This window comes from Neolamprologus brichardi, chromosome 5 (assembly GCF_056152115.1).
Source record: "Neolamprologus brichardi isolate AB-2024 chromosome 5, ASM5615211v1, whole genome shotgun sequence".
NCBI lineage: Eukaryota > Metazoa > Chordata > Actinopteri > Cichliformes > Cichlidae > Neolamprologus > Neolamprologus brichardi.
In genome coordinates this window covers 5,080,855-5,105,308 of record NC_142108.1, presented here as the reverse complement: position 1 = coordinate 5,105,308, position 24,454 = coordinate 5,080,855, and the positions used below count along the sequence as shown (strand labels likewise).

General features: G+C 42.5%; 1 protein-coding gene across 1 annotated transcript; it reads right to left on the bottom strand.

Moving 5' to 3' along the window:
- Positions 1-276: 276 nt before the first annotated feature.
- On the bottom strand, positions 277-19,123 carry rybpb (RING1 and YY1 binding protein b). The gene is made up of 5 exons (XM_006784750.3): positions 18,964-19,123; positions 18,227-18,352; positions 4,119-4,424; positions 3,932-4,030; positions 277-3,599 (listed from the first exon to the last, which is right to left on the bottom strand). Exons 1-5 carry the CDS (start codon positions 18,987-18,989, stop codon positions 3,350-3,352), a joined length of 807 nt encoding a protein of 268 aa, XP_006784813.1. The 5' UTR covers positions 18,990-19,123; the 3' UTR covers positions 277-3,349.
- Positions 19,124-24,454: the final 5,331 nt, after the last annotated feature.

Sequence of the window (24,454 nt, the reverse complement as noted above, 5' to 3'; positions counted from 1 at the left end):
CCAGTCTTCAGAGTTTGTAGAGTGCTTTGTTCCCGTCACGTGAACAAACTAAGATCTGCTGACATTTGCTCAAACTTGCATGAAAGGCTTTTTTTTAATGGCCAGTAAGTAAAAAACTGAATAATCACTAGATCAGTAAGTAATGTAATGAAATCTGATTACTGACTTAAGGAAAAGCAATGTCGTGCATTTGCTGTAACATAAGCACTGCAACGTTGTAACCCCGAACACTGAATGCGAACAGTATCGTAAAAAGGACACAGAACAGCCAGAAAATAGATAACTTTAACAATTTTATTTGTGAAAAACTACAAGCAAAATTCATAAATAGACATTTCTATTTGAAGCAGAGGAAAATGATCGGGTTAGCCTATAAGCGCAAAGTCGTGCACATGCCAGAAACATGTATTAGTTCAACATTATAAGCTAGACAAGGAGCTGTGATCTGCTGAAAATGCTGAGTACATTTCCACACCAGGAACATAATGTGACCATTTCACAAGGGAAAACAATGACACATCAGCTATAAGTTTAAAAAAAAAGAAAGAAAAGAAAGAAAAGAAAAGAATTTAGATAAAACTAAAACTGGATTAAACAAAGAATGGATTATTGTTCTCTCCCTACTTTTTTTTTTTAATTTTTCTTTTAAACAGAGCAATAACTTTAAAAGCATTGTACAAGACATCGTTATAGGAAGAAATGAGTTTGTATAATACACGTAATTGGAATTCACGGTTAAGGTTATACAGTCAGTAAACAAGCATTCTATATTTGGGTCTGACAAACAAAGCTAAAAAATGTAACCATCTTTACACAGTAAATTAAGGTTACTGGTCGCACACAAGAACAGAACTGCTTGCGCGGGAAGGAAACAGGAAACAAAAAAAAAAAAGACTTCAGCTCCAATGCCAGTATTCATAGTGTTTGCTTTTGCACCTTTTTAAAATTCTATATACAAGCAATAATTCATATACTCAGCAAATGGCCCATTTGTCAATAATTTAACCATGAATCCTTTCTGTTGGGAGTACTCAGTCAAAGTGAATGTGGTTGCAGATAAGGCAGGTGAAAAGATGGCTTTTTAGGCCCATTTCTAACCGATTGCATTACAAAGCAGGGTTTCATTCTCTGTAAAAATTGGACAAAGCATTTCCCCTCTGACCAGCAGTCCCACTTTTTTTTTTAAAGTTCTATTCACATTGCTTTTCCTCACTTTGAACACTGATTCCATATTTGTATGCAATAAAGTACATAATTACATATTAACCATCGCTCAGAAGCAGAAAAAAATAAACACATCTCCTGGACTGACAACACACATGATTATCATCCCTACGTGTGACTCTGGAAAGCGTTTGAGTGTACACAGATCAAATCCTGCCCCTCACTTCCTAGGAGGGTTTTTTTTAGTTTTGGGGTGGAGGGGGGGTAAAGGAGGGGACGGTTACCTCTCGTAACCTGGCTTTTAGTTGCTCTGGGAGCGGCTCAGTTTGTGAGCTGGGGCCTCCGTTAGGGGAGCTGCATGTACAATGGTAGTCCAGCAGAGCGAAGAGGGGCTCGCTAAGGCCAAAGTCTTAAGACCCAGAGCTCTTCCCACGCCCACACTGCTTCTCACTGTGTGCACGACGAGGCAACATCCACCACTGCGTGTGGAGCTGTGGTTTTCCCTCGACTCCGCTCACAGCATGATGACCTCTGCCCCAATTTAGCCACGCACAAAGATGAGTGGACAATAAGAACACCATTTACATGGATTATATTAGTCTTTATTTAAACTGTTATTCATCTCACACATTAGATAATTGCATTTCAAATTGTTATTCATCTGTCTATGTATCATGTCATTATGAAATTCCTTTGGTCCTTCAATAAATAAAACTAAGATATCATATACACATTTATTCTTTATACAATTTCATACAGTTAAAAGGAAATTATGTTGGTCTAGTATCAGCTAAGGTGAACGTGAATTAAAACCCTTAAATAAGCCTTGCTGCATTAAAATTGAAAGAACAATTGTCTTCTATTTAACTACTGCAATATTGTTTTGCCTTCAATGACAGGAGTCTTAAATTAATACAAATAAAAACAAGTCAATTGAATTGTCAATCTTTGTAAATTGTTCTCGTCTCTGCACTCTGTTTTCTGGGTGGACTTCAGGACCACATAAAAAGAAAAGAAAGAAGGTGGAGGAGGAAAAAGAAAAGAAAATCGACTCACAACAGCTTGACACAACAGGTCTATTTTTACAGTTCGATATGGTTTTACCAAGTGGAACTGCTTTTAACCATCATTCAGTCACAACAGAAAATGCTCTGGCTCCTCACCAGCTGAGAGGACAGCTCTGCCTTCAGCCAGAAAACTCAATATTTAAGTACCAAATGCAGAAAAATATTGACAGCTTTTAGTGTTTTACACAACAGCCTACACTGTACAGTTAAAGACATAAGATACTGTATAAGAGATCTGCTATAGCATACTAAATCATAGACAATCTAGTTGAAAAAGTCAGGTGTCTGAACTTTAGGTGACCTTCTTCTGATGCACAATGACCTGTACAGAAAAGGTAGATGGACCTGGAGGTCCCGACAGTGTTCAGCGAGACAGTGTTGTTGAGAAAAGTGAATGAGAATTTGATTCATCAGCACTTTGTCACATTGAGCGAATGGGCAATCCCAGATCTGCAAAACCGCTTCACAGTGTATCTAGCACCAGTGTGTGTATGTGTGTGAGTGTATATGTGTTGTATCTGACGTGTGTGCGTGTGTTGTCCTATTGTTTTCAGACTGTAGTAAAAACACTGAAGGAACGATCGATCTGCAGAGCTACACAGCAAAGCTTCAACATAAAAAGGAGAATATCAAAGTATACAGGTGCAACAGGTAATAAATAAAGGTAATAATAGTTTTAAAGTTATTAAAAAAAGTGGTGGTTATTGTGCCCAGCGGAGAATTCTTCTTTACAAAAACAAAACAAACAAACAAAAAAGTTGAGTTGGCCTCACATCCACGTACAAATATAAAACAATACATACAAGTGTCTGGATGCTACTGGGGAGGGGGTTGAGGGGAAGGAATGAGGCTGTTATTCCGTGTAGGCCACCTCTCCTCGCCTGTGCCACAGGTGTAACCACGAGGGATATTCGCCAAGCGGGGGCGCTTGTTTTCCGTAAAAGATGGCACCTCACTGTTCCTCTTAGCATCCAGGGGAAATCGTGGAATGAAGGCGGGTCGGCGATGGGAAAAGGTGAAATCCCTCCCCCTGTGGGATCCATAGTGTCCAGAAACATGGGAAAAGGGGGGAGCGGTGCAAGGGTGGGTCATAGGTGGTGGAGGATGGCAGCGGGACCTCAGAACGATTCGTCATGCCCCACAGAGAGATCCCCTTTTGGGGTGGAGGCGCGTGACGAGCCCTTGTCCATGCTCTCGGAGCCGGAGCTCTGGTGCTGCTGTTCGGAGCCCGCGCTGGATGTGACGGTGGATGAAGATGTGGAGGAGGAGCGGGTCTTCTCCTTAAAGTCTGTTATGATCACCGTGACGTTCCCTACGGTGATAGCCAACTGCTGGGCAGTACTCCGGTCAATGTTCTTCAGTTTGGGCCTGAGGAGAAGAGAAGGAGAAAAACTAAATATTAGTAGTCACGATTGCCAACTACAACATGTGCATCTCAGCAACAACAATGGGAGGCTTCCAGCACTGTGGGGGTGGTTACACTAAATTGCTCAATTCATCGGGTGACACATGCACAGTCAGAACAAGTGCATCAAAAGTAAGAGTGGGCGTTTAGTGTAAAAGATCATTTGTGAATCAGCTGAGCTTTCCCACTAACCTTGTGCTAGATGAGTTTCTCTGACCAGAATTACTGCATAGTCATACGAGTTAAACCACGTGCTCTGTGAAACACATGCAGAGCAGGAGAGTGGGCTACGCACCTGGAAATGTGAGAGTTCTTGTTGGTCTTGGTTGCTGATTTGCCAGACTGTATGCTGTGTTTGTCACTGGGTGAACTCTGATGGCTGTCAGATTTGGGTCTGGAGGAAAACAAACGCACACAAGTGAGGATTGATATCAGCACCACTGCAGGCATGCAGAAACATGCGCTGTGATTCGTACGCTGACCTGGTCTTTTTGCTGCTGGGCTTCTTCGTCAGAGCTGGGCTGATGTCCTTCTCTCTGTCGGGTTTGTCTTTGATTGGCTGCTCCTTGTCGCTTTTTTCCTTCTCAGGAGTGTCTCCCTCTGGCCTCACTCTCTCTGGACGTTCGACCTGTGGGCGTCCTTCTCCGTTGGCTCGCTCTCCTTCACCCTCCGGGCGCTCCTTGTCTATGCGCTCGCTCCTCTCTCTCCGCTCCTTCTTGGGTGGGGGAGGCATTGGGTATTGCTGAGCCACCTGCTGGGCAACCAGCTGGGAGTTGATCCGGGGTTTCCTGTGGAGGAGATCCAAGGCACAAACATGGATTAGCCTTGTAGTAGAGCTGTGAACTGACTTTGGCCACAGACCAACGTGGTCATGCTACAGCTGACGAAAAGAAGCGACTGAACGTGGAGGTCAGCGGGAGGGGGGGGGGCTTGCTGCTCCCAGCTGCTGCACAGGCAGGTTTGTGCAGCCGCTCCCTGGCGGAGCAGCTCTATTTTAGACTAATCTCATTAGCTCACGGTCGTAATAAAATGAATGCACAGGATCACAAGGTGGGACATTTGCAGCACGTCACTTAGGTCCTCTAATCTGATTACTGTAGGGTTGGCCCAATTTGTCACAGATTGAGATTCAGCTGGACGTGGTATTGCTGCTCCCTCTCAGTGAGCTCACCAGCAACCACAGAGCCCTTTTTTTAATACTCATTTGAAAACACAAATAATCACAAACCGCAATCTGACTGAGCATTCTTATTCAGCAGAGACAATAAACACAAGGAAGATAAATGTCACAAGCAACTTCTAATTACCCAGAGTGGGAGGTTCACATAAAACAATTTGTTTCTGAAAACATCTTTTCTGTGGTCTCTCGCCACAGAACTGCTGAATAGGGAAGTTGTGAGTAACCCAAAGTCGGAGGGACTGAGCCAAAACACACACCTGCTGCATGATGAACATCAGCTAACAGCATCTGGGGGAGGGGGGGGGGAGCACTCGGGGGAGAGGGAAAGATGGCTGTAGTCTTCCAGAGACTCAGCAGAGACCAAACCGCAGCCAGCAACATGGATAATCACAAGCCAGCACTGGGCACGCGTGGTGAGGAGTAAACCACAAGTACGATCACACACACAAACATGCACTCGAAAAGCTTAGCGTGCAAACAAACAGCCGGGCACAGCTTAATGGCTGCTCAGGGGCCCTTTCAACAGGAACAAGTTCTACTAGATGTGTATACCCAACCTTTCCAAAAACCATTTCTAATCTTGGCAGGAAGTTTCTTTCTTTCTTTTTTTTTTTTTTTTGCAACAATACTCCAGCAGAGCAGAAGGCAGCCCTCATCCCTTGACCTCTGACTGCTTTAGTAAACCTGTGGCCAAGGAGTGAGGCTTGCAAGTTGTAGAAACTCTGCTGGTCCAAGTATCAGTCCAGACAAACAAGGGTTAGTGCTGGAAAATGAAGCTGTAGCGTGTCAGACTGTTTTAAGTGGCTTGCTGTAGAGAGTGGTTTTCAGACAGCAGCTTAAGTGGCAGGCCTCAGTGTTTCAATTTAGCAACATCATATTGCCACTCCTGTTACTCTTGTTTCTGCACTTAAATCCTCGCACATCTTTCACAATTGAATCTCCGCTCTCAAAGTCTCCCAACCTTTTAGTGGCCCGCTGCTTATAAACTCAGAGCTGTGTCCATCTTTTCTGTTTTTTTCTGCTGATTCGCTCCCAATCCTCAACTGCTCCATCAAGCTCGTTTATTCTCCTCCTGCTGTGAACTATTACAGAGTGAGAAGGAGAGGGTGGGGACCCGCAGCTGATCAGAAGACAATCAATTGGGGTATAATAGAGCATCATGTTGTAATGCTTGCACTACATTCCAATCAATACGGCAGCTGTGCTGAATGCTGATGAGCCCTGAGCTGTTGATCCAGGATCCATTAGCTGCTGTGGTTCTCTGGAGCCCGTTTTCTTTCCCCTCCTACCTGCTGCCCCTGTGTGTGGCCTCGTTTTGGGAGTGTTCTGTGGGTGAAAATTAAAGCTGGGAGAAATCTCATCTTTATAATTGCCAACCCTATCCTATTCCCATCAAAGAGATCCCAATTCCACTTTAATTTGGAGTAATTACTTCCTGTGCTGAGTATGAGAGGTCCTAATTGGAAAAGCCAAACTGAACTCAGCAAAGCTTTTAAATACAAAGTGATGAATTTAGTAACTACAGTAATGGACTTGTACCCTGACACTAGATGTTGTGTGTCACATCTCCAGGGAGATAAAGCGTAATGTTTGATGACATTAACATGAATTCCTGACATAGGATTTTCCTTGTCCTGTCCCGATGAAATAACGTGGTTCTCTCTATGGGAATTCAACAGATCTCTGGAGTGCCTCATTCAGTATCATCATCGTGCTGGAAATGTGCACAGCTAACAAAATATGAGAACGTATTCAAGGTTTTCACTCAACCACATAAAAAAGAAAACAAATAATAAATCTACTTCTTTAACCCACCGCCACGAGTAAACAGACAGGATCCAACAGGACCAGATATCATTCTTTGTGGCAGCCAGTGCTGTGAGTCAAGGAGGTGGTGAATGAGTGAGTGACTGATAAGCCCATTGCAGAATTGATGCCCTGGTCAGAGCTTGAGATTTGTGTCGACAGCACTGGTGGCAGCAGAAGCTGTCCTGCTGGTTAGCCGGTGATTCAGTGCCAGCTGTAAGTCAGCCATGAGCTGTTGCTGGCATGACAGAGCCACTGCTCTCTTTACCCCATTATTTATTCACTAACCATACATCGTGACTTTGCACACTGCTGCTCTGTGGCTCATTAACACGGCGTTCTGCATGACACTACGGTGTGTGCTACTGGATTTCATGAAATAATAGAGGCCCTGAAAAAGTCTCCTGCTTAAAAACCATTACGGTTCATTACTGAATTATTCCACATTGTTGAACATGGGAGTGTACTAATTAAACTACAACACCGCTAAAATTACTTTTACAAGTGAATATCCAAATCAAATAAGAAGCATCTATATAGCACAAAGGAAAATGGATACTGGGAGTAGGACCAAAAGTAAACCCCAGGGTCCAATTGCAGAAATTGCTCCAACCTCCCACTGCTGCCAATATATTCCTGGTAAAGTGTGTGTGTGTGTGCGTAGGTGTCAAGTGTGTAAAGCCTGCTGTTGAATCATTTCCCACTGTGAGGGCTTACAGCATATTACCTCCCCTTCACACAACAATAGGCTGTGATTGACAGCTCCTCCCATGCTTGCCTCCAAATTCCACAGACCGAGGGGGAGGGAGGAATGGGGAGCCTCCCTCTACGGGATGCCCTGAAATAACTATCATCATGCTTAAAAGCTCCTAATTCAGTCAGACTGACACCCATAGTTAGACTGCTCCACTCAGCCTGAACTGTCACAGCGGCAGACACACCTCTGCTCAGCTGGTGCTCTCACTGGTCAGGAGCAGCCGATACTTGCCAGCCAGGAGCAAAAGCTGAGGCTGCTATTTCAGAGGCAACTCTTTCTACAGAAACTAAAAACAATGAGCCTGAGCACTTCACTGAGAGAGACTAATGAAGAGAGGGAATGAGCGATGGAGAGTGCGATATACAGACAGACACAGAGAGTGAGAGAGAGAAGGAGGAAAGCCCTCATTAACACAGCTCTTTTATTTGAAGTGCTGTGGAGGACAAGCAATTATTTCCTGCCAAACTGAGTGAAAGCAGCGGCAGACAGCTGAGCGAAGAGGAGAGAGAGAGACAACTAAGAGACAACAGAGTTCTTTGGCCAAGGCCAGCCCGCTAAAAAGCGCAGACTATTAAACGTCACCCACTCCCTCATTCAGATATCAGCGCAGCAACAATGGGGGCTTCCTTTTCTTCAGTGATCTACAAAGTTGTTCTGCAACTTGAATCCTGCACACATTCATGGCCAACCTAACTTTCTCCACTCACGGCTGAAAGACTAGAGAGCCTCAGCCTGGAGCACATGTTTCAGATCCTGCATCTGAGAATGTCACGGGCTTTTAACATCTCGATCAACGGAAATCACACCTTATTTTTAAGTAATCGATTGTCCCACTCTGTTAACCTCGTTATTCTAAATGATTCACAAACACAATTAAGAGGCCGATATTTGCTACACGGTAAATCATATTATTCTAGTTATTTTATACATAAATGATAATAGACCCAGAACCAACCAGATGTCGAATGCACATCTTTATGTGCTTTTATAAAAATAAAAACTACATCAACTGGTTATCCCAGCACTATAACCACAGAGTAATAACCAACAGGCTTCATGTCCCGAGCAACAAATTCCAATAATCTGTGACATCACCTTCACGTTTTGATGGGAGAGGAGGCTTCAAACTAGTATGGTATGAGGATAGCTGCTGCAGCCAAAGCATATTCAAATATGCAAATTACAGGATGTTTACACTCAAAGTAGATGAGTTAGGTTTCTGATGATATGACTGTAGTATGCAAATTGCTTGCAAAGTTTTATTCATTAGTTTATTTTTTTTTTTGGGCAACCCCTTTTAACAAAACGCAGCCACACTGACAAGAAATAAAAATCTTGTGCTCCTCCCAAAATGAAAAGTAAAACATTCATCCTGCGAGGCTCCATCCGTTTTCTTCTTGTGAAAATGAGAAGGACAACTGTCTGACTAATAACAGCTTATGACAGCATACTGCCAAGTAATCAACCCCAAGACCTGGAAATTATAGCCCTACTGATGCTCTACATGCACACATATTTCCCAGCAGTTCCTTTATGCTTGGATCTTTCTGTAGACTCAGTGTTTGCCACCCCTGACTAGAGTCAGCACAGGCCAAGAGGTGACAGTGCTGCCATGAATGTGGTTACTATAAGGTGGTGATTTGTCTGCACAGTTTCTCAGTCTGTTGTTTAATGCTCGTCAGTCTCTGTAGACTTTCTATGACAAGCAGTTCATGGGACCTGCCTACTAAACTGTTTGGTCTAACTGCTAATAAGATTTTCTCTGAAATGATGCATAAAGTGGTATCTTCATGTCTAAGGTGATAAGGTGAAAAAAAGTCATAATTTCTGTGGAATGCATGTTATTCATCTATAGCACATCCTACCATTATATTTAAGGAAAGTCAAAGCAAATTCAAACATAAAATCTATCAGCAAGATTTTTTTATTTTAATGAACTGTCACTTTGTTTGGCTGGAAAGAATTTACTTTAACTAGCAAATAATTCCTTCAGGCAAAAAAGAAAAAAAATATTTACAAAAATGTGTAATAAATAAGTAAAAGTCCAAGGCGACAGCTTCAGATTTCAGAACAAAGCCCAAAGACGTTCAATGCTTAGCACTTATTAAAGTCACCTCATGCTTTATAGCGTTCTTGTTCCGCACAGCTGCCCCCATTGAGCACTGCATGGTACCACATGAACCAGAACCCAACCTGCTACAGGTTAAGACGGGAACTGCAACTCACAGCAAATCTTTCAGAGGTTCTGAAGCAGTGAAGTTTTCAGTAACCAGACGGAGACCGACTGAAGAGGCAGCTGACTAAACACTGATGAGAAAATCTATGCAATCACTAAAAATGGCATTTTCAGTCTAAATAATCACAAGATCTGTCACCAATTGCAAAATATGTAGTTTTCCTTAGTTGCGCCAACTGTTGGATCACACATCCCTGGAAGGCTATTCCAGTTAAGTTTCACAAAGAACGTGACTTTTGACCTTACAGATTTATCAAAAACATGACATTAGTATCATTTATCAGCAGAAACTGGATGAAAGTGGGCGGCGCCTCCCTGCCTGCGAGTACAAGTGAACCTTGGTGCCAAGAACACCTCTCTCAAGGCGTTTCTGAGATATTGCATTGACAAGAATGATCAGCAACCTGAAAAATAATGCCTTCAGCTCACGACACTCTTGCATAAATATGTGAAAGTGGGTCATTGAATATAATTTGATGCCTTTAAATATAGCTGCATAGCCCACCATGGTAAAGAATGTGTGAGAAACACTGGCCTTAACTGACCCAAATCCAGTATGTACCTTATTTAGTGTGAATTTAAATTGAGAAATTACATATACAAATTCCACTGAAGTGCAGAGCTTAGGCTCCCAGTGATGAAATTTTGCACCTGAAGAGACTGGAGCAGTGCTGTCACCTCCAGCCATCCATGGGTAAAGTAATGTGTGTAAGTGAGTGTGCTGCAGAGGCCGAAGCACCTCAAGAAGAGCCTGGGGCTATAGCACTTCTCAAATCATTCTCACTGCCCACCAGAAGCATTAAGCATTCAGCCCTTCATCTGCTCCTTCCACTCAGGATTTTGAGGGCTTAATGTTCGAATCACTTCTTCACTTCTTGTCTCCACCACAAACATCTTAAGAAAAAGCAAGCAGCCAGGAATAGTATTTGTGTGTGTGTGTGTGTGTGTGTGTGTGTGTGTGTGTGTGTGTGTGTGTGTGTGTGTGTGTGTGTGTGTGTGTGTGTGTGTGTGTGTGTGTGTACAAGCAAGTGTTCAGATTTGAACATGACTGAATACAGTGAATACCTGTTTTTATTCAGCTTACTTAAAACTACTTTTCAGTTCAACTACTTTTAAATTTCACACTTTGTGTTAGCACATAAAGCATAACTAGTTTTGTTTGATTATATTAGAAAAATAAACACAGAAGACAATAAAAAGGGAGGAATAAAACGTTCCTGGAGAACACTGTGATAACTGTTAATAACATGAACACACAGACAACTGCCCAACATTATTTAGCTAGCGTAATGATATTTTACAGCTACAATCTGAAATTACATGAAGAGCAGTAGATATGAAATGTTAATTATTGATAGCTAAGCTGGAACATACAGACTTTGCAAACAAATTCTACACAACCCATTAATCTAAATTTTAAAAGTCTCTGATTCACAACTAGGAGATAAATTAGCACACAAGTCCAATTAGACATGCATTAAGAATAAGGCTGCCTGTTTTTGGCAAAAAAAACATAAATGCTATGATATAGCACAATTATAAATAAATTAAAATTTATGCAGTTACTGATGTTTAAACGATTCTCTAAATATAATTCAAATGAAAAGTAAATGAACGGATTATGGTTGCAGAGAGCTTTAGGCCTGGATTAGCAGGTCTTTTTGACAGTAAAGAGCATCTCCTAAGGGCAACTGCCTATCCCACCCAATCTGCTTCTGTTATGGGGAGTCTTGAGGGTAAAGACAGGAATGACGAGAATCCCAGGCTACAAAAGGCTTGTGTTCCTCAGGAGACCTGCACTGTAGCCATGGGGCAAGAGAAAGAGATGAGCCGGCAGCCAACTGCCGCGCACCGCTTAAACTGGACTGCATGAGAGACCCTGAGCGATCCAGACACAAAGGCAGCTGCAGGCAGCTACAAATCCTTCCTCGGGTTCAGCTACGAAACCCTGAGAGTTTTACTTCCTCTAGACTCATCTTGTTAACTGAAGGATCTCTTTCAGTCAGCCTGACTCAAGCTGTAAATAGAGTACGTTTAGGCTTTTAAGTAGGGGGCCAAAGTACACCTCTGTGAAGGAAAGGCATGCACTTGATTTATAACAAGGAAAAAAACAAAAGAGCTTTGCAGAAGAAGAAAATCTGTTAGTCAGAAAATCAGAGTAACAGATCAGCGTTTTTTTTTCTTGTTTCTTTTACATTTTAACTTTAATCTATAGCTTAAATTAAAATCAGATTTATCACCTTACTGAAAACTTTAAAAGTGTCCTGTATTTTCTTTTGCTATAAATACCCGAAGATTTGCTGTTTTCTGTGTATACACACACGCATATATGTGTACACACAGTGAAACAAAGAATGCTTTTATTGTGGGTCTGGTCTCAGTTTCAGAACCACAGACATTACCCCCCTAGTTTCTATGAATTAAAAAAATAATCTACTCATGGTCCTCTGTGGATTTCCCACTGTGTTCCTATCAAATTTTATTAGGTGTTCTATATAGACATCGGGTTCCTTGAAAGCACTGATACCTTCATCCTCATACAACAATAGAACAACAAGAAAGGACATTCTGAGAAGAATTCACTGAAATCACTCCAAGATGTCTCAACTTTTCTCCAACAACTCGAAGTGTTTTGCACCATGCTGACTGCTGTGGGCATGCATTTCTGCTTCTCCCAACAGCCCAAAGAGAGTCTATCTGTATACCTTTATGTGTGTTTTAAAAGATAGTATAATGGACAGATTTAAAGCACAGAAGTCTAATATGTGCAAATAATGCTTTATCTTCACTTTAACTAGCCTTTCCATGACTGACCTTTCAGGCTATGAACAGCGAGGCATCAAGCAGACTGACAGCAAGACATTGCAAAACCACTGAGCACATATGAGCTTCCTCCATCAGCAGCACTGTCACACAGCACTGTTTTTCTCCTCTCCACCACCTCTCAATCATTCTCTCTTTGCTCTTTTCCCCACTTGCTCGTCACTTTCTCCTCGTCCATCATCCCCCTCCCATCCTCTATAAATCCTGCAACCTTTAACTACGTCTCTTCCTCACCTCACTTCACCTCTCTTCTGTTGCTTTGCCACGACTGTGAACAAGTTACCCGTCAACTGGATCACTGTATCATTACTGCTGTCCTATCATATTCTTACCCATTCACTTTAGAGAAAACACAGCCTGGTTTGGAATTTCCTGAGAAAAAAAAAATCACTGCGCTGCCAAAGGGGACACAACACCTTCACAGCAGGCTTGTGTTCTCCTTGTGTTCTACAAAGGGAACAACAGTTATCAAGCAAACAAAAACAAGATGTGAGGGAAACCCGACATCAAGAGGGCAAAGGTTGTGCCAAGCACGGCAGCCAGGATTCTTTCTGCAGGATTTATTATGCACTATAACCTGTGGCTTGGCAAGACCAAACAATCAACAAGATCAAACCACTAGTAAGGTAGTCGATTCCTAATTCGCTCTCAAACTCATCATAAAATTTTGCTGTTCTCTTCCCATGGATGAATAGTGGTGCTAGTGGAAATGGAATAGACTGTCCAGTCTTTCCCTCCCTGGGTAATGATGCGCTTCACTCTACTTTATCCCCCGGAGACTCTTGGCTCAGTGAGCACATCCCCCTTACAGCCAAACCCCCTCTCTCTTAATACACACACATAAATGTCCAGACACGACGCTCTCCTTCTGTCCCTTTACTGGTCCGTTTCTCTCCTGTCCTCTCCTTCTCCTTACTTACACTTAACAACTCCCCCCTCTCTTTGTCCTCACATGCTTTCATTCCTGTATTTTCAGAGGACTCCTCGTTCCCTCACTGTCACAGTCATTTGCGTGCGTCGTCTTTTTCCCGAATGGGAGGAGCCCCTGGATTCAACAGCTCTCTCAACATTTCTCCGTTTTGTCAGATTGCCAAATTGGCTATTGTATTTAATCACTCACACTGCCAAATCCCATGAAGTAATTAAGAACTTTTAAATCCGGCAATTAACATGTAAAGATTAGGGCTACCCGCTCATGCTCAGGGCTTTGGTGCAGATGCTGATAATGCTGGATAAGCAAAAGCAGTTTCCTCTGAGTGGGGGCTGCAGTGGGGGCTTGTGTGAGGGAGTGCGGATATAAATTGAGCGCTCTCTTATGTAATTCCATTATTCCAGACAATCTGCCTTAATGTGACAGTGCGAAAATCCACGCTTTATAATAACCATTTCGTCATAGCATAAGACAGACAAAACACACACAGAAACACATGCAAACGCACTGACATAATTATAATATATGTGTATAACATATACATATACAAACACCGATGGACTTTGCTCGTTTTTTTAACCCTATACTAAAGATTTAGAGGTAGATATCATTTATATTCCAGCCACTCTGAATCTCCTTAAGGACAATAACTGAGAACGTTTGACTTAAATGCAGCATGTTTGCAACAGTCATAAGACACAAGACGAGGTAACATGAAATGCAGCTGACTGGAGAGAATTGGCTTGTTTTCACTTAGAGACTCACTTGCAAATGTGGGGGGAAAAGTCATATTTTTAGCTAAATCAAATTAAAAGAAAACATTAAGAGTGTTCAAAAGAGTTTATATTTTAGGCTAAATATCTGGCTACTAGACTCAAAGATATTTTTTTACTTGGATTGCATCACAAAGGATGAAATTTTTAATTACAGTTCTATACTTTCTTTACTTTCATGCTTTAACTTGTCCATCTGCAGTCGCTGCGTTTTAACTAGACTTAACCCAAGTTGAATATTTTCTTTTAAAATGATTCATTAGAGTTTGAGAATTAACTTGTAAGACCTTTGAAAACTATTTTTAAAGGTTCAGGTTCTGCCGCCTTGCTTGAGTCTACGCATCAAATAAGCTGCACATTTGCATTTAAGCTTCTTTAAACCAAAACGCAGTACTGCATTTTGCTTACGTGTCAGAGACACCCATTTATCCTGTTTTATACAAAGCAGAGATGAAAGCTGCTTGAAATGGTTGACTACAGAGTGGAGATAACAGCGCAGCAGTCAGAGACTGAGGTACCTCAAGACTTCCTGTGATCTCCACCATCAATCAACTTTAGAGGGCTCCTAATGGTTTCTCTCTAGGCCCCGGGGCTGCCAGAGGTACATACCAAACACAACCACAAAGCAAACTGATGCACAGCAACACAGTGTCACATTCACACAGTGATCAGGTTCAGATGCCAGAAACATTTAAATATGATAGCGGCCACCACAAGGGATGCTAATGCAAGACCTACTCCAATTACCAAAGGAGCGGGCACTGAATGCCGAGGCTGAACACCCGGGCTGTTTGGACTTGTAGATTAGCAGGAGGTCAGGTGCAAAAGCAGGGGTGCTTTTTGTTTAAGAGTCAAGAGTGGCAGAGGGTACATTTAGCCTACTTGGGTATCATGTTTCAACACTGAGCTGAACTGGGTCAACAGGTTCGTTAGGCTGTACTCGACTGGGGAAGACGGGGCCTCTCCCTGCATGCTGATGCCACAGTCTTGCTCTTGTTAATGCACATTTGTCTCCATTAGCATGAATCACAGGTGAATATCTCACAGCTAACTACGTTTCCTTTCGCTGTCAGGGGACAAAGTGTGATTCAGGTCACCATCTCCAAATCCGCAAGACCCATGTCACTTGTGTGTCTCCCATCAACACCAGACGGGTGTATAACGAAACATGATTGACACGGCCAGGATTTTTTGTACTAGCTGGTTCAACGAAACCGTAAAACCACATGTGCAATAACATGTATCACAACAGTGACTAATAACTTTGTTAACCCAGGCACTCTTCTTCACTGTCTGTGGGTGCTCACATTAATGGGGCGTCATTTACTCGTCCACAGAAGTAACACTATATGGATCAACTATGCTATTTAATAGATTTATAATGAATAGCCTACCCCCCCCCCCCCCCCAAAAAAAAAATGGCAAAAGCCAAGCCAACACTGGTACTGCAAGTAAGGAAAGAAGGCAACAGAGCACAAAAAAATATTCATACGTAAATATATTTATATCTCCACTCAGTGCACTGTCAGTGCTGGATTTTAATTTGTGATTTGACAGCTGCACATTAGAGCTCTGACACTTTCAAACTGACACATTTAAACATCAGTGCATTCAGCTCTAACACGGTCTTATAGCTGAATGTTAAGAGATGGAGAAATCACTAAGGGGTTTGCCAGATCGTAGCTAAATAATTTCTAGTGATTTATAAATCCTGCTGATAAATAAGACTACAAACAAACGGATTAATTTCTAATCTGTGTTTTATGAGCTGTAATTCCTGCAGTGTAAAATGGACTTGGCAGCAAATTAAAAATCTACGTAAACACATATATTATCTCTGAATTTTACACTGAAACTCTGAATGTAACCTGCATTGGACCAGGTTGCATGCTCAGCATAAGTTGCTATGGTGATCTAAGCAGGCAAAAGGAGAAACACGTGCATGACACTGAAAACTCCCAACATCGATACTGCTTTGTAGTACAGCCCTCTGGTGTCTGGCTTCGTGCACACTGTGAGGATAGGATGCATCAAATTCAACAGAATGAATTATTCTGATACTGGATTCCCAGACCCCCCAGACTCAAAACGTAACTAGGAAATAGATACTTTGTTAGCTGGTTACTACCTGTTGTACCCAAACATATTCAGTAACAGAGTTTTGTGACTAACCAGATGTTGATGGCCAGGACACAGAAAAGGAACTCTATATCGTGGAAGGAGTGAAAAGAACCAGCTTATGCACAATCACCCTGCGCAAAACAAGCTTTTTCAAACTTGCTTTAAAACACAATCATGTCACACTGACTGAATAAATCAATACCCAGCTTCGCTCATCTTGTAGCAAACACAAACTGGCGATCCAAATCAAACTTCAGCAGCGAGGAGCTCTAATTAGCAAACACGTGTGTCCTCATGCATAAACACACATCCAAAGTAGAGCCCCAGATAAAAGCAGCAAGACAAACATCCACACACAGCCTTAAGTGTAAATCATTTAGCTGAGAGCATTTTGCTTCGTCCCGAGCTTTGCCGGAATACATCAAACAGTGAAGAAAAAGATGGCTAATTAGTACTCATTAGAATAAGAGGCAGCCCCACAACTACACAGCTGCATTAATCAAAGGTTAACTATTCAGATCAAACAGGAATGTGTGACAACCACACCGATGATGTCATGCGCTTTACCAAATAGAGAAAACTGGACTGTTGCCAAAGCTTGGTAAATGGGGATGGAACAGGAAGGCTATGACACACTCGTCTCCGCTTCCTGCTTTCATACAGCGTGCTCAGCCTACATCATCAGCTGTGGTCTTAAACTACACGCTGCTGGGGGAAAAAAAGATCAGGGGGGAGGGGAGACTTACAATTAAGATCGGGCTCAATCGTTTGGATTCTCAGCAAACCAGTCTAGTGTTTTCTCCCCATATGTGCCAGGAGTGTCAGACAAGCTGCTTATGGTAAACCACAGCTGTAAAGGTTAGAATGCGAGGGAACTTGTCAACCAACCCACAAATGACTCATCTGTCTCTCCATTACCACTATGCGACTGGTGACATTAGCACACAAACACAGGTCACGGCACACGCAACTTATCATCAAAAACATTCCCCAGAACAGAAAGAGTAGGCGTGAGTATACACAAAAACGAAAGGGAATCCCGTCAAGAAATTCAAGTTACACAATGATTTCATCTCAGTTTCCCATAAAACAATGCCTTCTGCTGACATCACAGATTTTATTCTGAGTTAAACTTAGGGGAAATGTCTGGAACACTGACACAAACCCCGTTACTATAAATGCTGACATTCATCTAGAGCAATATCTGAGAGCAGATTAAGGAGAAATAAAACAAGTTTGACTTCTGGTTAATAATTTACATGTTTTAGACTGATAAATATGATTTTCGAGACACAAGGCCATGCTTTGAAATCAGGGTGCCTTAAACTACTTGGCACAGGCAGTAAAAAAGTCTGTTAAGACTTTTGAAATGCCAAAAATTCATGTTTAGTTTGCACTCAAACGCCAATCATAACCACAAAAATAAACTTCCCATCAGTCTCAGGCTCAATAAATCCGACTGTGTGAGTGTTAAATGACAATCTGCAATCCTACAGGTAGGTGAAAGGCGCGCAGACACATACGCAATTCACCTTGTTTGACTCCATGGGGGGTTAACAAGGGAAAAAAACAAAAAACAGCTCCTTCGATGTTGTGGATGCATCGTAGCTGTACAGCTATCATCAAGGACGGTCCCTCTTCCCCACCCCACCCCCTTTGGCTAGTGAAGCACGCAGCCTACCTAGACGGATGCATTAAAAAAAAAACGCGAAATACAATGTTTAGCACGCATAAGACGAGAAACTACAGATAATCCAGACAGCGGCGGGATGTGTTTGCAAAGACTGTCCATCAACAAGTCCCCATTCACTCACGGACAAATAGGCTGTCGATCAAAGTTGTCATTCCCATAAATTGCGATGCAATGCTGCTGCAGCCAGGCAAGGCAAGGCAAGAGGAGGAGGAGGGGGAGACGAGACGCTCAGACGAGTGGGAGAGCGAGGGAGAACGAGAGCTACGTTACCTTGTGGATGTGCCCTTCCTCACATCGCAGATGCTGCATTTGAAAGCCTCGGCGGTGTTCCTGAAGGTACAGACGCTACAGTCCCAGTAGCCGTCATCAGCGGTTTGTTTGGCTTGTCTTTTTGGCCTTACAAACGACAGAAATGTTAAGGTCAAGTTAGTTTCTGAAATACCACAGATATAATTCACGAATAAACAAGAAAGGGGATTGTGACAAACAGAGCGCGTTGTGTAATAAACGAGCTCCTCAGCAAAGCCCGGGGCATGGTGGTGTTGTCATTAATATTGGGTTCGAGTCCCGGCAGTTAGAGCTCCTTGGTTCATAAATCTCCACAGCGGCGGAGCGAGCGACTATCCACAACGTCCGATTGAATCGCCAGCTAGGCTAGCGGGCAGGCAAGCATTGCTAAAAATTTCGGCATCGAAGCTTAGCATGTCGGCTAACAAAACCAATATCAAATAATGCCCATTTCGACATTGACCCTGCAAAAGGCTTCGTCGAGACTCAAGAGCGTTTCAGGGAATGCCAGGCGTATCCTCGGAAAAAATTCCCTTTGTCTGTTAACTGACTGGGCTGTAAAGCAGCGAGTAGCCGCCATAGTGACTGCACTATTCTAGCTAGCTGTGGCATACCAACTGAAAAAGGGAGAAACGATCCCCGTGTGAGAGAAACGCATCCAAATATCGAGCTCGAAACGCGCAAAACAAGTCGAAATCGACAGCGAGCGGTCGCATTACCTGGTAGGGCTCTTTTTGTCACCCATGGTGAAGAACAGTCCTCGAAAATAAGAAGAAAAAGGGCCTCCTTTAATTGTCAGTGAGTGTAGTATGGTCCTGGTAGAGCCGCTGTTGAAGCTGTTGGCAGACAGGCTCCACTCAGTGCTGGCTCGAGGCACGGCACAGCGACTGACTGCACTTCAGCACGTGACCAGCAAACAGCCAATCGCATCTTCCATGGGTTTAAAAGTCTGGCTTGGATATTTAGTAGCTATTTTAATAACTACTACAGATATTTGACAGACCGCTCCTTTACCCACACACATACATATCTACAGATTGCAGTGTTGCAGCGCTGATACAGCTTGCAACTCTTGTAATTAAACAAACATACACAGAACTTGTAAAGCGCATTAAAAGCGCTTCAGAAGTTAAATGAGGAAAGAAACAATACAGAGAAACAATAAAGAAACGGAAAGAAACGTTACACCGAAGCTATTCACAGAAAAAAACATATATATACGACATAGGTTTGCCAAATAGACAAATGTGTGTTTTTTCTTTCTTTCTTTTTTTAATCATGTCAACAATTTGATATTTGCTCCATTTCAATCAGTTTTGCTTACACCTTCACCAGGACTGCTTGCTGTTATCTGAATGAAGAAGCCCAGGTACGTGCAGGTGAATCTCCATGAGCACGCAAACATCATCACGTAATTAAGCCCTACACTTAAACTCTATAAAAAGTGTTTTCACATACATTATGTCCACTTAAATGTGCACTGTTTGTCACAAAAAGCAATGCTCTTGCATTTAAAATACATCCACTGTGAAGAGCCACATTTGATCATTCAGTCTCATGGACCGTATTACTCCACATCAGAAAATGCCTAAGTGGGAAAGTTACTGTTTACTCATGCAGGCACAAGTAACTCTCCGGGTCTCCTGACTGATTCTAAACTATACAAAGACACAGAATCCTTATACAAGAGAAACTTTTATTCGCTGTTCCCTCCCGGCTCTAACAGGCTGCATCCTGGAATGTGCTGGAGCAAGCAGTGCACCTCTTGCGCGCCTCCACTCTGCCCAGGACAAGGCTCTCTGTGGGGGAGGCCAAGCGTGAATCATGTAGGCTCATTAGCTGCTCTCCACGACTCCAGGTCCTATTGTGAATCCCTCGCCTTTTCTGTTTGGAGTGAATATCCATGCCTCCACGTTAGTTTGCCCTCCGCTCAGTGATTACCTCTGCTTAGCTCATAGCATGCTGCTCTAATTGAGCTTCATCACGGTGGCCTACTGATAACTACAATTCAGTCAAAACAACATTACGCATTGCCTCGCTGGTTCTGTAATGAGTTCCTGGAAAAAAAACTATGTTTTTTTTTTTGTTTTGTTTTAACTTGCAAGTTATACACCGCTCACTTGCACAGAGTGTAGTGAGTCGAGTTCATTTGTATTCACTGTATGATTCCTTGGAGCAATGTTTTTCTTTTTCTTTTTTGGGGGGGGGGAAGACCACAACATTTGTGCAGGCCCAGCTAATTTATTGATACAACATGGATGAAGAGCATATTAAAGGAGGTGTTTAAGAACAGAACATCTGGCCTGAAGGTGAGAGAAGTGCTCTTATGATGCAGATTCTTCCCTCCCTCATCAACTGCAACCTTAAGCAAGGCGCTTGCATTACTCGCAGACGATTTCACAAAACAAACAGTTAGCCCACATCCATTATTTATGAGAGGTGAGGAGCCGAGTTTGAACAGCATGGCATTAAGGTGGTGAAACAAATCAGGGGTGAGCTACGCAGAAAGAACTTTGAAGGCATTTTATGATGCCGAGGAGGATGACAGTCATGCCAATCACACCGGTGCAAAACTGCAAGAAATCTAATTCCACCAGGCTCGAAGAAAGTGCGAATCGCTGTCAGATTGTTGGTTTACCTCCAACTCAGAACTGTTGAGACTCGATCTGACTGCATCCCTCATCTCAAACAAGCACTTTGTTTGAAGCGTGAAGCAGCCTTGAATTCCAATAACTCCAGAGAGCTGCAGAGCGTCTGAGAGTAAAAGATTGGGGTTGTACTGCTTCTAGGCATGAATGTGTAAAATCTGAGTAATGTCTGGTGTTTGGAGGAATCACGGGTTCAGTCTCTGCAGCAGCCAACATGCTCATCAAAAATCATTGCTCTGTGACACAACACACACAGACACATATACGCAGCCCAAACCCCCAAAGAACGATGTCCATATTGAAGAATTCCACACCTTTGTTTACCTCTAACACTAAGAGTTCTTGCCATGGCTGAAATCAATGTATTCTCTATGTAAAAAGGTGGAATGATAGGTTATGAAAAAGTCACTTCTAAGATTTGATGTTCTACTTTTTTGGTGCAAATACTCATCCTTAAAGTGGACTGAATAGCCACGATAGAAAGATGAGGACATGGGATAGAGGGTTAACAGTGCAGTGACCTGTCCATGGTGTACCCGCTCTTTTACACCATGACAGCTCGGATAGGCTTGAGCCCTGCTAGGATCCTAAACTGGATAAATGGTTAAGAAAACGGATGGATGGATAATGGGCACATTTTTGGACCATCCAAAGGGCAAATGGACTGGTTCGTATATAGCACTTTTCCACCTGAGCACTCAAGAGTATTTTATACAACTCACTCATTCACCTCATTCACCCAAGCACTTTTTTCTACACCTAAGTGCTTTCTTTCTAGCATTCACATGCATTCACACTCCAGCAAAAGCATCGGAGAGCAACTTGGGGTTCAGTATCTTCAAGGATGCTTTGGCATGCAGACTGGAGCAGCCAGGGAGCAAACCACCAACCTTCTGTTTAGTACACGTCTCTTGTGCTGTTCACAGCAGTGTAAGAGGTTGTACAAATGGAAAAAGAAAGAAACGGTTGTGTCAATTATGACCCAAAAAAAGGAAAAAGCTCTGAATCCTGGCTCTTTTCTCACCTACCAGATAGCAGCCAACCAACTTGTTGAAAATGTGGATTTGAGTGTGGTTTAGAAGCTATTCGTCCAACCAGCCATCACTCACGTGAAGCATACTGCCAAACACACTCATCCAGAAAACTCTAGTTTGCACAAACCTGCTGTTCTCGTTTGTCCTTTTTTTCTCCCCTCGCCACAGTCGGACCTTAACCAGGTGTTGTGATTGCCTAGCTCTAATCTAATCATCGTGCAACAGTTTTCCTTTAACCCTAAAGGTTTCTCCATGTTTGAAGTGAACTACTTTGTACAGTGTGTCATCCGACCGCATCTTAAGAAAAAGATGTTTATAGCTGTTCCAAATGGCTCACAGTCAAAAACAGGGTGAAAGCCCTGCTGTCAGAGCAAGTGGTGAGACATGATATGCATTTAAACAGGGACAAAAGCATAAACTGTTGGAAGGTTTTTCTCCTCATAGGCATTCACAATATTCTGCCCATTTGGATATGTGAAAAGTGAAAAATGTTTCAGTCCAAACACCAAAATGGGGGTCAGGGATCTCAGATGTTCCGCTATCCAACAAACACAAGAGGAAAGCCTATGGGACACCAAATAGTAGCTGCTGTGGCCAGATACTGCATATAGAGAGAATTTTTTAAAAAAAGTGTGTTAGTGGTACCGTTAGGGTGAAGGTGAATGTGTACTATGATGTAATGGTTGGAGCACTGCATGTCAATTCAAGGCTGGACAAGATATCAGTGCACAAGAGAAAAACAGAACAAGTTCTCACTTGTAAAAAAAATATTGGAAATGAAGTCCTGTTCAGTGAATCCTTAGACTATCCTGCATGCTTGTGTCACGGTGTATTTAAGCTGAAAGATTAACCTGCATTACACATTTATTAACAGGTCAAAAATAAATCAGATGTCTCCAGGAAACCTGCCCAAAGCTATAGCAGTAAAACACCATCGCACAACAACTGCAATTGCACTTAGTGAAAAATAAACCTTCTTTTGTCTCAAGCACTTCGGTTTGCATCGAGGATCAGAAACTCCTCTGCATTTTCACCACAGGAGCCCACTGTGCAATTTCAATATGCCACTGAACCGTTGATGTGTGGGCACACAGAAAGACGTGCACGCCCGGTGAGCACAGCCACACAGGAAAACACACCAGAAATCAGTTTCTGAAAATCTCTGTATGGGCCATTTCACTCTGTTTACTCATTCCTTGAGAACATTTTGAAAGTGGGAGAAAAGATAAGATTGAAGATTGGAAGAAAGTGGGAGAAATGGCTGATAAAAAAAAAAGGCCATGGGACTGCAGATTAAGGACACCTCTTCTCTTTCTCGCTTTGGCACTGTTCCATTCACATGGAGGAGAGAAGTGACTAATGATCATCTATCGCAGAATTCCCTACTAACATTCCTTCAGTCATCCACACCTTGCATCCCTGAGGAGAACTTTATTTTACTCATAATTCAAGAAATTGTATGCTCATCACTGTGGCTGTTCATTGGCTATCTTCAGTAAGGTTTATCTGATCCATTTAAACTTGGCACGTGCTTTGCTATAGTGACCTAAGTAAGTTCAGTGCTTACTTTGAGGTCATTTGGATAATAGGTTCTCAAATTTGATCTAAAAGTTGTCCTCTGTTACCAGTGACTGCTGCCTGAGCCACTCTCTGTGTGGGGGAGGGGCCCACATACACACATACGTGTTCAGCTATCTTTCGCAGGATGTTCACTTAAATGAAGTTCAAGCCTTTTGTCTTTACTTTACTTTAGCTTTAGTAATGAGGTTCTTTACATAGCACTTCTGAAGGGGAAGAGAAGTCACAAAGTGTGTAACAACAAATACCAGCCAATGCCAAAAAGCAGAGTGGAACCACACAAACTGAGCCAAATGACACAAAACATGAAAAATTATACCCGTCTGATCGGGATGACTTTTAAGCCACGTTAAGCCTTTTAAAAGAGGAAATTGAGCCAAGGGTGCAAAGAGTAAGTGGCCAGTTTTAGCATTTAAACGGGTCTTTGAAGAGGTGTGAAAATATAGGTTTAGAAAATACATATAGCTTTTTATTAGATTGTGCTTAATTGTTTTTATCCTTGGTTTCCTCTGCTAAAAGTCTTGATGCATGCTCAAGAGAAGGAAATCCCAGGAAATTGATTCTGGTAATCTGGACGTAGCGTTTCAAAGCAACGGAAGAAGAAAAAAGTCCAGTCTCAGTCCGACACTGAAGAAACCACTTAGCTGAGTGACGAAACTTTGCTCCTTCTGAACATCCAGATGACCAGAATCAACTTTCTAGTTCAGTCATGAAGTTTGGACGAGAGGCTCTTGAGAAACCTGCAGTTCACAATCTCCTGCACGATCGCACTTAGAAAAAGTACAAACATACATGCAGTGAGTGTATGCTTCTGGCGGTATTCTTTTCAAAAAACTAACTTCACGTTTTTTGCACGTGATGCGTTTAGGGCGCACCTGTAAATTGTGGCTATACTAAATTAAGCAGACGTAAACTCTCCAAACAGGCTCTGCACTAGTACATAATCATTT